This window comes from Spermophilus citellus (genome assembly GCF_964194105.1).
Source record: "Spermophilus citellus genome assembly, chromosome: 6".
Classification (NCBI taxonomy): Eukaryota; Metazoa; Chordata; class Mammalia; order Rodentia; family Sciuridae; genus Spermophilus; species Spermophilus citellus.
The window spans coordinates 135,096,347-135,109,530 of record NC_138187.1 but is presented as its reverse complement, the minus strand read 5'-3'; the positions used below and the strand labels follow the sequence as shown (position 1 = coordinate 135,109,530).

The 13,184-nt window shown below is 52.6% G+C and overlaps 1 protein-coding gene across 6 annotated transcripts in view; it reads left to right on the top strand.

Moving 5' to 3' along the window:
- The window catches only part of IGFN1 (immunoglobulin like and fibronectin type III domain containing 1), a 45,775-nt gene extending 33,170 nt beyond the window's left edge, over nt 1–12,605 (top strand). For 3 of the 6 annotated variants that reach the window (XM_081300235.1, XM_081300237.1, XM_081300234.1), the window contains 12 exons: nt 263–387; nt 1,273–1,414; nt 1,788–2,087; nt 2,718–3,017; nt 3,500–3,673; nt 4,702–4,830; nt 6,142–6,444; nt 7,348–7,436; nt 8,844–9,039; nt 9,743–10,042; nt 10,974–11,300; nt 12,125–12,605. In XM_081300235.1, the coding sequence (XP_081156361.1) occupies nt 263–387; nt 1,273–1,414; nt 1,788–2,087; nt 2,718–3,017; nt 3,500–3,673; nt 4,702–4,830; nt 6,142–6,444; nt 7,348–7,436; nt 8,844–9,039; nt 9,743–10,042; nt 10,974–11,300; nt 12,125–12,138 (2,399 nt within the window). In that variant the 3' untranslated portion in view covers nt 12,139–12,605. The other 3 variants (XM_081300236.1, XM_081300238.1, XM_081300239.1) reach the window with 3 other exon arrangements.
- The last annotated feature ends 579 nt before the right edge of the window (nt 12,606–13,184 follow it).

Below are 13,184 nucleotides of genomic sequence, written 5' to 3'. Positions count from 1 at the left end.
TGGTCTTAAAATCCTATGACTGAAATACCAGAGTTGTGAAGCAGGCCAGAGATCCCCCTTCCCCCAGAAGACCCTGGGGACTTCCTATCTGTGTGACTCAGGGGCCCCTCTGCCAGCCTAGGTCCTGCTGAGAAAAGTGGAGGCTTGTCTGTGCTGACACTGGGGGATCCCAATGGGCAGGACCGTGGTGGCCATCCCCAGGGTGCAGTGCAGGCTATGACCTGGGAGGCTGGGCCTTGAGGACTCCTTTGTATATCTCCAGGCCCCAGGGGCTACTTCTCTCAGGGCTTGGCTGACACAGAGGTGCAGCAGGGGAAGGCCGCCACGCTTTCCTGTACCCTCACCAGGGACCTGGGACCTGGTGCCTGGTTCAAGGATGGCGTCAAGGTATTGTCCCCTCACTCTTTCTTTTTACCAACAAATATGGGTGCCTGTGGGGGTGGGGGCAGGGACAAAGCATAGGGATAGAGGGTAGAAGGTTGGCTAAAAAAATTGTTTATTACTCTTAATTTTACTTATGTACCCACCTTGAGAGAAGCTTAAATAGCCAGCAACTTGGTGTGTTTAAAATAAAAAACATCATAAATGAATGTGGTGCCAGCCAATCCCGTGGCATACCCCTTGTTCTTCCACCACCCCCAATGTCTTCTCTACACCTGCACCTGCCAAGGTCCACCCACCCTTCAAGGCATCATACAAATGCACCTTCCCATCCCAACCAGGGGCCTCTTTCATCAGTCTTGCAGCTCCTCTGTGCTCCCTCATAGCTCTCACATCAGGAGGAGATAGCATAGGGGTTCAGAGCACATGGCATCCGGGAGATCTGATTCCAGATATCCAGTTATGTGACTTTGGACAAGTTCCTTGCCTATAAAATGGAACTAACAATACTACCTTTTTTTTTTTTTTGTACTGGAGATTTAACACAGAAGGGATGTTACCACTGAGCCACATCCCCAGCCCTTTTAATTTTTGAGACAATTTAGCAACTAAGTTGCTTAGGGCCTTGCTAACTTGCTAAAACTCAACTCAAACTTGTGATCCTCTTGCCTCAGCCTCCCGAGTCGCTGGGATTACAGGCATGCGCCACTGAGCCCTGCTAATACTACCTATCTGATAAGGTGGTTGTCACAGTTAAATGAGGTATGAAGCAAGGAGTGCCTGTGCAGGCACAAAGCTATCAGATCCCATAGCAACTGCACCAGCAGAGGGCGCTGGAGGAGCCAGGTGAGCATGGGAGTGACTGTCTCTTGCTTTGGCCCTTGTCTCCAGCTCACTGCCCAGGATGGGGTCGTCTTTGAGCAAGACGGCCTGGTGCACAGACTCCTCATCGACTGCGTGCAGGGCACCCAGGCTGGGAGGTACACCTTTGTGGCCGGCAACCAGCAGAGCGAGGCCACCCTGACCGTCCAGGGTGAGGTCCAGCCCTGTCCTTACCTGTCTGGCAGTCTCTGCAAAAGTTGATAAGCTTTACTTTGAAACCCCTTAATTTTTTTGTAGCCAGTCTTCAGCTTTTCAGTCTGAGAAGATGACTTATAAAATCAACCCAAGGTCTTCCCCTTCTAGTGTCTTATCTCCTTCCTTGCTAGGAAGTCCTTGGTGAGGTCCTTGGTGAGGTCTAACCCTGGTCCCTCCTGCTTTAAAGTTCATTTCCCTTATATGTCCTCATGAGGTGGGGTGTGGGGTTCCTTACTCTTAGCCCAATCTCCCTTCTGGATTCTTCTTTCAGTGTTCCCAGGGACCTGGTGCCTGTCTTCTTTGACTCCCTTGTCCTGTTTTTCCTCCAGATCCCCCTGTAATTGCTCCAGATGTGACAGAGAAACTGAGAGAGCCACTGGTGGTCAAGGCTGGGAAGCCGGTGACAATGAAGATCCCCTTCCAGAGCCACTTCCCTGTTCAGGCCACCTGGAGGAAGGACGGGGCCAAGGTGGTGGGCAGCAGCCACAGAGGGGCCCAGGTGGCCCTGGGGGATGGCTACACACGACTGTGCCTTCCCAGCACGAGCAGGAAGGACGGTGGCCAGTACAGCGTGATGCTAAGGAGCGAGGGAGGCTCTGTGCAGGCTGAGCTCACCCTGCAAGTCATAGGTGCCAACCCCAGCCTTCGCCCCATCCAAGGCCTGAGGGTCCGTGGGATTCCAGGTCCTCCCTGACAGTAGGGGCAGGTCTGGGGTGCAGTCTCTGCGGGCTCTGATCCTTTTTTGCATGCTGTTTTGCATCCAAAGCCACCCCTGTCAGTCCTCTGTCTGCTCCCTATACTGAGCAGGAAGATGCAGTTTGGATGAACAAGGCCGGGGCTCCTGCTGGGAGGATGTGGTTATTCTCCCACAAGCCCCAAAGCACAGGGTGCTAGGGAAGTTTCTGGAGTGAGATTGAGGCCCCCAGCTTCATAGGACTGCTGTGTCCAGGAGGCTGAGCTGGTCCCATGCACCCACCCAAGGGGGCTGGTATGGGTTAAAGCATTCCATGGTACATCTGTGTGTGTGTGTGTGTGTGTGTGTGTGTGTGTGTGTGTGTGTGTGTATGAGTGTGTTGGGGAAGTAGAGACCAGGGACATCTGTCTGTCTCAGGAAACCTGTGAACCTCTGGGTAATGCCCAAGGCTCTCTGGGTAGTCCACCCCATTGCAGGCTTGCCCACTATTGAGGGAAGGCCAACATGGCTTCTTTCTAACTTCTCTGACCCCTTTCTCCTCCTGCTCCTCTCCGTGGATCCTCAGACAAACCTCAGCCACCACAGGGCCCCTTGGAGGTGCAGGATGGCCACAGGGCTGGTGTCTGCCTCCGCTGGCGGCCCCCGAAGGATGATGGGGGCCGGGCTGTAGAGCACTACGTGGTGGAGAGGCGACAGGCTGGCAGGAGCACTTGGCTGAAGGTGGGCGAACCCCCCACTGACAGCACTACCTTCACCGATGCCAGCGTGGAGCAGGGCAGAAAGTACACTTTTCGTGTGCGAGCTGTGACCTCGGAGGGGGCTGGGGAGGCCCTGGAGTCTGAGGAGGTGTTGGTGGCTCCTGACGGTGAGAGAAAGGGCTGGGGCTGGCGGTTGGAACACTCTTAAATCCACATTGGGCCAGAGGGCAAGCAGGTCTGCCCCTGCAGCTAAAGGCCACTGGCTTCTGCCTGGGGCCTTGAAGTCCTTCTAAAGCCCAATGGAGACTCCTTGCCTCAGCTTGATTTGGGATCTGGCAACCAGGACAGGAAATAAGATTGATGGTGTCTGTGGGAGTGAAGGGACCGGCACACAACCTGCTCTCAGGGCCCAAGTAGAGGCCAGCATCTTTCTCTATCATATCCTCCTAGTTTGGGATTTCCTAACAGGGGACTTAAGGCTGAAAGATTTTGAACCTATCATGCCTGAATCTGAACAGTGTCCCAGAGCAGTCTAGCCAATCCCTACAGTCCCAGGAAAGAGTAGGGTGCCAGATGTCCCGTGCCTTCTACCCCAGAATCTCCTCATGAGCCTTAGCCTCTGGCTGACCTTCACCTTCTTTGCTCCCAGCAATCCCAGGGCCCCCTTCCACCCCGGCCATTCTATCAGCCTCCAGCCAGGGCATCACTCTCACATGGACGGCACCTCGGGGCCCTGGCAGTGCCCACATCCTGGGTTACCTGATTGAGAAGCGCAAGAAGGGGAGCAACACCTGGATAGCAGTGAACGATCAGCCCATGTCAGGTGAGCAGGCCTGAGGGATGCTGCTCATTGCCCTGGCTCCAAGTTGCTTAGACCTCCTCTTGGCATAGGAGCGTTGCCAGTCCAAATTGGTTTAATAGAATAGGTCTCATCCGGGATGATTTTGTCTCGAGGGGACATTGGCAATATGTGGAGCCATTTTTGATTGTCACAACTGGGTGTGGAGTAGATGATACCGGTACATGATATGAAGGAGCCAGGGTTATGCTGACTATCCTACAATACACAAGAGCTCCCCTACTCCCAAAAAAACCAAAGAATTATCTGGCAAGAAACATCAACAGTGCTGAGGTTGAGGAACCCTGGTTTACAGAAGTCCTGGGTTGGAGCCAGAGATGAAGGTGTGAGTCCTGGGCCCTCTACTTCTGACCTTGTCTTTGGGTAGCCCTCTTCTTCTCTAGATCTATTTCCTCATCCACAAGTAGAGAGAATAGAACAATCCTCATGGTTCTGCCTCATTAAGTAGATTCCTAAGAACCAGCTGCTTTCTGAGATCAGAAAGAACTTGAAAAAGCCAAAGCATTGGGCATATGCTAAGGTATCCCATGACCCTTTGCATTTCTGTGTTTTGCATGCTGTGGAAGCCAGGTTTGTGGAGGAAAGAAGGGACCAGAGCAGACAGTCAGGAGACTGGCTTCTAGTTGTGGCTGAACTACTTAGGAGCAGAACCCTCTCAGGGCCTTGTAACTCCACCTCCAGAAAGACGGAGATGAAGGAAGGGCACCACCCTCCCAACTCCACTACTGATTCAGCTTCATTTAAATGAACAGCTCTGTAAGGTAGCATAATCTGGAGAGATTAAGGCACTTCAGCAAATTGGTGGCAGAACCAGATAGGGATTTGGGACCCCAGCATCTTTTCACCTTGGAGAGAACTGAGTCACACGTGGATGGCCAGAGAAGGGAAGTATTAGGGCCCAGCCTTGTTCTTCTTTGAACTTGGAAGTACCAAGATGTCTGTTCATCTCCTGGTCCCCCAGTGTGGGATTAATGTAGGATGTCTCTTCACAGAGAGGAAGTGCACTGTGGAAGATGTGCGGCAGGGCTGTCAGTATGAGTTCCGGGTCACAGCAGTGGCCCCCTCAGGCCTTGGAGAGCCTGGGCCCCCATCTGATGCTGTCCTTGCCCGAGACCCCATGAGTGAGTAGGACATCAACCCAAGGGATGGTGGTGGGATGGGTGGTGAGTATGGGATGGTTCTGAAGCCCAGTGGGACAGGACAGGAGGTCACAGGTAGGAGAAAGTGGCCAGGAGGGCTGGAGGATACCGGTTAAAAGGCCACTGGGGGTGAGGCATATCTTAGGGGCCCTAAATTGAAATCAATCAGAATTAGAAGACTCCTTCCTGACCATGTCACTTGTTCTCTGGCTTCTGGGCAGGTCAGTCCCCAAGTTTAGCCAGGCGGCAGTCTATTTGAATGAATACACTGGGAATAGAATATTTTATAAATTTAATTGTTCAAAGGGGCATCTAAATTTCAGTCCTAGGAAGGGCAAAGTGTGGAATGGAGGGATGAGGGAGGAGAACTGGCTGTGCACCTTTTCTTGGCAAGGAAAATCTCTCTTGACTACTCTATAATCAGTGATGAAAATGGAGATAGCAAATAGGGTAGGCAGTGTTGGGGTAGTAGTCACAAGGGTGACTACATTTCCCTAGATTTTTTTGAGGGGGGTTGCTGGGATTGTACCCAAGGCCTCACACATGCTGGACCAGTGCTCTACCACCGAGCTACACCCCCCACCCTATGTTTCTTAGATTCTTGCTACTGAGCAAAGTCTGGGCAGCATCACCAGGGAACTTATTAGAGTTCGCTCAGGCCTCACCTCCGACCTACTGAATCAGATCTGTGTTTAACCACATTCCCTGGTGATTTGTATACAGAAAGCACTGCCCTAGACCAACACTTTCCAAACTTCACTGGGAATTTATTTAGAGACACCCAGGAGCTCTTCCTGCCCTGTTGCTCAGGATGCACCCAAATCAGAATCTCCGGGGCTGCCCATATTTTTAAGCTCCCGGGTGGGTCCAACATTCAGCACTTTCCAAAGCCCTTCTACATGTACCCTGCCTTTCCTGTGTTCCAGATAGCCCCCTCCTGGGGTAGGGAGCGCTGTTATTGTTTCTGTTTAACAGATGTGTCTGCTCTGCGTGCCCAGAGGCAGTTCTAACTCAGCACTTACAGTTCAGAAAAAAGACACAGTTCTAGTCTTCAGGGATAAAGGATCCTAAGAGGTCATCCACTAAAGTCCCCATTTTCAAGAATTAGAGAGGGTGGTTAGGTACTGGACAGAGGCAGAGTTTGGTTCAGGTAGGTGCTTCAGGGGCCACGAAGTGAAAGGACCCCAAGAGAAAGAAACTGTCTCCCATGGGAAGGCTAATCAATGTCCACCTGAGTGACCTCCACCAAGAGAGGCTGATGCCATTTCTGATATTTCCACTGTGCTTGACCAGGACCCCCTGGGCCTGTGCGGGATCTTCAAGTCACAGACACATCACACACCAGCATCACCCTGAGCTGGGTGGGGCCAGATGCCCAGGATGGGGACAAAGCTCAGGGATATGTGGTGGAGCTGTGTGGCTCAGACAGTCTCCAGTGGAACCCATGCCACGTGGGCACTGTGCCAGGGACCTCCTTCACAGTCAAGGGGCTTTGGCCTCGAGAGGGCTACTTTGTGCGGGTGACAGCAGTTAACGACGGGGGCCACGGCCAGCCCACTGCCCTGGACACCGTAGTGCACACCGTGCCTGTTACTGGTGAGTGCCACCTCTTTCCCACACTGAGCCCTGCAGGCTCTTCCTGAGAGGGGCTGCTGAGCAGCCACCATGCACGTGCTGAGCCAGGATCCCCTTCCCCAGCCTAACAAAGTAACATGTGTTGACACTTCCCATGTGCAAGGTGCTGGGCTGGGCAGGCCTAGTTGGAAATGGTTTCTCATGGCAACTCATTACAAAGTTGATATTATTTTTATGCCCAACATACAGAGAAGGAAACTGAGATCCCAGGTCCTTTTCCCAATGTCTCACCCTTGGTATGAGGCAGAGCCAGGATTTGAAACAGGTGACTCCAAGGCACAAGGGCCGCTCAGCTCAGGCAGTTCCTGGTCAGGATGGAGCATGCCCCAGACCCCGTTACCAAAAGGCGGACTGTCTTTCCCTTTGGGTCTTAATTACTAGAACCAGCTGACCTGTCTTTGACCCAAGTTGACACTGGGCCAGCCCAGCTGACCCTAGTCATCACGTGAAAATAAGGAGAAAAGCACACAGCACCTGGAGTCCAAAATCTCAGAATCTTGTCCTGGCTCTGTTCCTAACTCAGTGTGACCCCAGGCAAGTCACCTCCTGTCTCAGATTGGTGGTTATGTCACCTGCAGAACCAAAGAGATGGACTGTTTGTCACTTCCTTCTTCCAGGCTAACCCTAACCCTCTGCCTTCCCTACCCCAACTCCTGTCCCTCTCCTCCAGCATGTCCCCACCACTCCTGGGGCTCCCCTCCCCACTTTCTTCTGCCCAGTGCCTCTCCTTTGAGGTTCTTCAGCCAGATGGGATTTTCGCAGCAATTAGACTGGCCTGGCCTCCCCTTCTGCTTTGCTGCGTTGGTGACCGGGGGCTGGGGTCCAACCGTGGAGGGAGGTGACGAGCCATTTTGTGTGTTCCAGGCTGTCCCAAGTTCCTCATGGACTCCAATGCAAAGGACTCACTGATGGTCAGAGTTGGGGACACCATTCGTGTGCCTGTCTCCTTTGAAGTGAGTGGGTCTAGAAGGTGTGGGGAAGGGAATCCAGAGTGGCCGAGGGAGCCAGAGAGCTCTGTGGTTCTCTTGCCTTCGTTGTTGTTGTTGTTGTTGTTGTTTTGGGGGGTGGGGGTCTGTAGTCAGTGAAGTCAGGCCACAGGTGAGGAAGGAGGGAGGAGGGTCCTCTTTAGTGGCATAGCACATCCCTGGTGGCTGGGTGGCCTTTCTGCTCCCTGTACAGTATACACAACCCTCTAATGGTACCTTCTGGTACTGCACCTCCAAATTAGGGCTCTCACTTTTCCTCACCACTTTCGTCTGCGAATTCAGAGGGTCTCAGGATGATCCTCCACCGATGCTAACACCTCCCGGCTCTAGGGACACCATACCACTAGCAAAGTGATTAAAAGCACAGATTGCCTGGGTTCAAATTCCAATGTCATCACTGACTTTGGACAAATACCTTAACCTCTCTGTTTCAACTTCCTCCTCTTTCAATGGGGATAAATAGAACCTAGCTGAAAGGGTTGTTTTCAGAAGGAATCAATCCCCTGAAAGCACATGAACAGCCTGGTGTATGGCCAGCATTCAATAAGTGTTACTTTTATTATTATCATATTTATTGTTATCAAAATAATTATTACCTGTGTGGGAGGCTCAGCAATGGCAGAGCCATAATGCATCTCTGCCTTAATCTAAATGACATGTTTTTAGCTATTAAACACTGGAGGACAATGGCAGCGATGACATGTTAAACACGTACTGAGTGTTCTCTACGTCCTCAGCCCTGCTCTCTGTGCGTTCCAAGTATTGGTAACTCCGTGAGTCCTTGGATTGTTAGTCCAGGTGCTAACAATCAGTTACTGTTAGCTTCCCCAGTGTGCCTGCCACTGAGGTTCCCACAGGCGGTTGGCAGTATGGTCATCAAGCAGCTGGACCGGTCTCCCCAGTCAGTCAGGGTCACCACAGTTCTAGACCAGACCACTATAATCGCCCTCCTGTATTCTCTCCCTATCGCAGGGATTCCCAAGTCACCCCCTGCCTGGTCCTTCTCACTCCCATCCAGCACCAGGTGAATCCAGATTCAGTGATGTTTTCTTGCTCTTAGAGCAGCAGCTCAGTGCTTAGAGAATAAGACCTGGATGTCTGCATGGGCGGGGTGCGGGGGTATTGCCTAGCCTACCTGGCCAGCTTCCTTTCCTATTCCACCACCCCCACCTACCAGCCCCACACTTCATCACCGCCTCTCTACTGGCCTGCTTCTGAACGGCACTTGCCCACCTCTGAGTTTGCACAGACATTTTCCCTCCCAGAATGCTCTTCTCACCACTTCTACCCTAGGCCCAGCTTGAATAGCTCCACTTCCACACCACCACCAAAGCTCCCACTTCTCAACCCTTTCTTCCTCTCATTTTCCTCCAGGCTGGCCCCATGCCTGAGGTGACCTGGTGGAAGGATGGCTTGACTTTGTCCAAGAGAAGTGTGACCACCATCAAGGATGGCCTTACCCAGCTTCTGATTCCTACAGCTGGCCTCTCAGACAGTGGTCGCTACACCGTGGTGCTGAGGAACCTTCAGGGGAAGGAGGCTGCCTACGACTTCCTCATCAGGGTGGCAGGTGAGGTGGCATGGCTCTGGGCTCCAAGCACTGGCTGGGCCACTCACTGAAGCATGGAGTCTTCACCTGCCTGGGCACAGGTCTCAGCCATTCTACTGGCCTGTGTGTGCAAGGTGGCACATTGTCTACTTTTCCTCTGTGCTTGAAGACAGGAAGAAGGGCAGGGGGAGGGTCCCTTATGGGCTTTAATTATTCTTCTGACTCAGGACCTTAGGGACAATTCAGCCACATCCCCTCCCTAGACCCCAGTTAGTCTTGGTTTGGAGCCCATGGGCAATGGTGGTCACCACCATTACAGCACTGGAAAGACACCATGGAAAGAAGTGTCTGGGTCCCTTGTACAGGATAAAGGTTGCCCTCCCCTGAAGTAACTCCCAGGCAGTCCCTTATCCTGGAGAAGTCCCTGGATATTCAGACAAGATGAAACAGATGAATGGAGGGAGTCTGTACCTTGATTTTGTGAAAACCTCTGTCCATGTCCTATGTCATTTTCCCTAAAAACTCAAGTGAATTAAAACGTATTCTTTTGGGAAAGGTTTTTCTACCCTCTACAGATAGCTGTGCACCCCTGACCAAGTGCCCTCCAGTTACCTGCCTTCCAAGATTGCAACCCCCAGAAGACTCAGGGGCTCTGGAGGGGACCATACCAGAAGCCCTGCTGGGCCCCCTGCAGTGCATGCTCCCTCTACCCTGTCTCCTGCAGCATGCCCACAGGCTCCTGGGCCCATCCGCCTGCAGGAGAATGTGCCCAGGACAGTGACAGTCCAGTGGGAGCCCTCTCCAGACGAGGTCCAGGGTCCCCCTCTGCACTACACGGTGCTGATGCGCTCCTCGTCACACTGCTCCTGGCGCGAGGTGGCTGACCACATCCACACCAACCACTTCACCTTCCTGGGCATCCTTCCTGGCATTGAGTACCATTTCCGAGTAGTGGCCAAGAATGAGCTGGGGACCAGCAGACCCTCAGACACCAGTGAACCCTGGTGCCTCCCCAGGCAGCGAGGTGAGGGTCCCCTGGAGGGGGAGAACTTAGCTGACTATGCTCTGTGCTTAGGCCACCTATTCTAGGGTGGTGGGATGTGCAGGGTGGGGCAGAGTGGCAGCTATGGCAGAGATGGCGGGGAGCCTGTCCAATGAACTGGACCCTGGGTCCAGCCAGAACCAGAGCCATGGCTTGGTCTTCCCAGCTCCTGCCTGACCCCTCCTCTACTGATGTTCCTTGTGTTCTGACTCAGGGTGGGTCCTCTCTGCAGGGAGAACAAGTTGGCCTGTGGGTGTTTGGGTGGATTGTATATTGGGGGGACCACGACAGAAGCCCTGCTGGGTCTTCAGGGAGCCCACCAGGGCTGTCCCCTCTAGAGTGTCTTGGCTAGGGATCAGGAAACAGACTTCTCTACCTGGCTCTGTGTGAACTGTCGTTTAACTTGCCAACATGGGCCCTCCTTGGACTTGACTTGCCCATTTGGGTGAGATGAACAACTCTTGACTTCAGTGGCTACATGCTGCCCACTTGAGCATCCCAGAATGGCCTTTCGCATGCTTCTAGATGAGAGAGGGCTATAAATTTAGCCATAAATTTAGAAGTTAACATGTTTCTGAAAACAAAGTGTATGTTACTATCAAATAGATGTGGACCTTTAAAGAGGTCACTAGAAAAAGCAGATTATAAAATCAGATGGGTGATTTAATGTCTATAAAATGCAAAAATATCTAGAAGTTTCTATCAAAATATTAGCTGCAGTCATTTATATATATGTGGGTAGAGAGATCATGATTGGTTCTTACTCTTATCCTTTGGATTCTGGGTTCTAATCTGTGCGCAGTGAATGTGTGTTAGGCAATGGGCGTCAGCACCGTGAACTTTCTATAGACTTGGCCCAGACAGGTCTTCTCGCTTTCTGACCCTCCTCCCTGTCGCCCTGGTTTCCATGCAGGCAGATTCACAGTGAGGGCTCCCAGCTACCGGGAACCAGACCTGAGCCAGAAGCCCCGGTTCCTGGTGGGCCTGCGGACCCACCTGCTGCCTCCAGGATGCGAGTGTCGCATGACCTGTGCGGTGCAGGGCTCACCCCGGCCTCATGTCACCTGGTTTAAGAATGATCAGAGCCTGGAAGGACACCCCACAGCATACAGCACTGATATGCTGGGCGTGTGCTCCCTCGTCATCCCCAGTGTCTCCCCTAAGGACAGTGGCAAGTACAAGGCTGTGGCTGAGAACCCGCTGGGCCAGGCTGTCAGCACTGCCACCCTCATCGTCACAGGTAAGGGTGGCTGTCCTGGCAATGGGCCACACTGGCAAGGGAGCAGGAAGAGAGCCAGAGGAACAGCCACCTGCCTGCCTTCAGGGAGCTGTCCCTCTAGAGTGTCTTGGCTGGAGGTCAGGAGACAGACTTCTCTACCTGGCTCTGTGTGAACTGTCATTTAACTTGCCACCATGGGCCCTCCGTGGCCTAAACTTGCCCAGCTGGGCGAGATGAGCAACTCTTAACTTCAGTGGCTACATGCTGCCCACCTGAGCATCACAGGGTGGCCTTCTGCATGCTTCTAGATGAGAGAGGAGCAGCTTCTTCTCTGTGACCACTCATAAATATGTCCAAATAGGGACATTTAGTACCTACAGGGCCATATTGACTCTTTCACTGTAATCTCCAGTAAAGCAAATAGTATTTATTGATAAGAAAACATTTCCCCCAATGGTACTGAAAATATATTGTATTTTGAATAGAAAAAAAAAAACAATAAATCCTAAACATTTTGGCCTTTGTGCAAAAATGACCCTTCAGCCCCAGGTCAGAGCATCTCTCATGGCATCTGTTCAGAGCCACTTAGGTGCTACCCTCAAATGCCCCAGCTTGTAGATACACATAGTTCCAGAAAGAATTAGGTATTTGGTGGTGGTTAGAGTTGCCCAGAGGGCTAGAGAAAGACTTTTCCCAAGCTCTGAGAGCATGTGGTGGCCGTGGATTTGAACCTGGGCCCACTGTGGCAGAGCCCGCAGAGCTAAGCTGTATTGCCTTCACCATGGATAGGTGTGGGAGGGGCAGCTGCCCCTTGTAGACCAGCTGGAATATCCTGTGTCTTGCAGAAACCAGCTCCTAGCCTCGCCCTACTCTGGGATGGCCCTGCCCGGCCCCCCAGCCACGGGATGGATGACAGAACTCTGAAGCTTCACTTCTGACACCCACGCCAGCCTGGGGAGCTGATCCCGAAGGATGGAGTCCATGCCTTGAGACTCAGGAGTGAGAGGGCTTCTGGGGATACTTGCCCAGCAAGACAGAGAGTCCTTGGGGAAGAAAAAGAAGGGTACAAGTGGTGGTCCCAGAATAGTCACTGAAAAGGATGACAGCAAACCTCCCAGGCCTGCCCACATGGATTTCTTTCTTCTCCACTTCAGGAGACCTGGAAAGAGCCCGCCTGCAGGGCTCCTTGTTTGCCTAGTCTGGGCCCCTTGGAGGGAGGGTGGGAGAAGCTGAGCCTCTGTGACAACAGGGAGGAAAGAAGAAGAAAAGTCAGAGGTCCTGGGTGAGAATAAGGGCATCAAGGGTGTGTGTTGGGGCATGGGGGATTGGGGGGGGGGCACCTTCTGGACTTTCCTTCATTAAAACATCTAAGAAATTTTTGCAAATCAACTTGGATTTTGTGTGTTGTAGGAAAGATTCCAAAGCAAAGGTTTATGTATACCAGGCTCCTGCTGGGAGACAGGGTGGGCTCTGGTTCAAGGGAAGAACAAGGACAGAGTTAGGCTCTCCTGCAGTACAGGCCTACGCAGTTAATAGCAAGGGCAGAAAAGTCCAGAAAGGTTAGAGGCTCTGTGTAGCAGAGGCCTCCCTTCCTCCCGGCGCATGCCTCCCGCATGCTTCCACCCTCAAGCATCCTCCAAGCAGCAGCTAGAGCCCTGTCTTGGGGGGTATACGTAAGGGGACCACAGAACTGGTTGCCTAGGACTGGCAAATGCCTGTCCCTCCCCAGAGACAGAAACAGTTTGGGCTGGCGAGAATCCTAGAGAGCAGGAACACAATCTGCTCTTCACTCCCTCTTTTTGGATCCTGGTCTCTGCTTTCCACAGTCTCCCTTTGCACCCCCTCCCCCAGTTCTGTGGCAGATTCAGGAAGAAAGGAACAAAAATCACAGGACAGGGGGTGGGG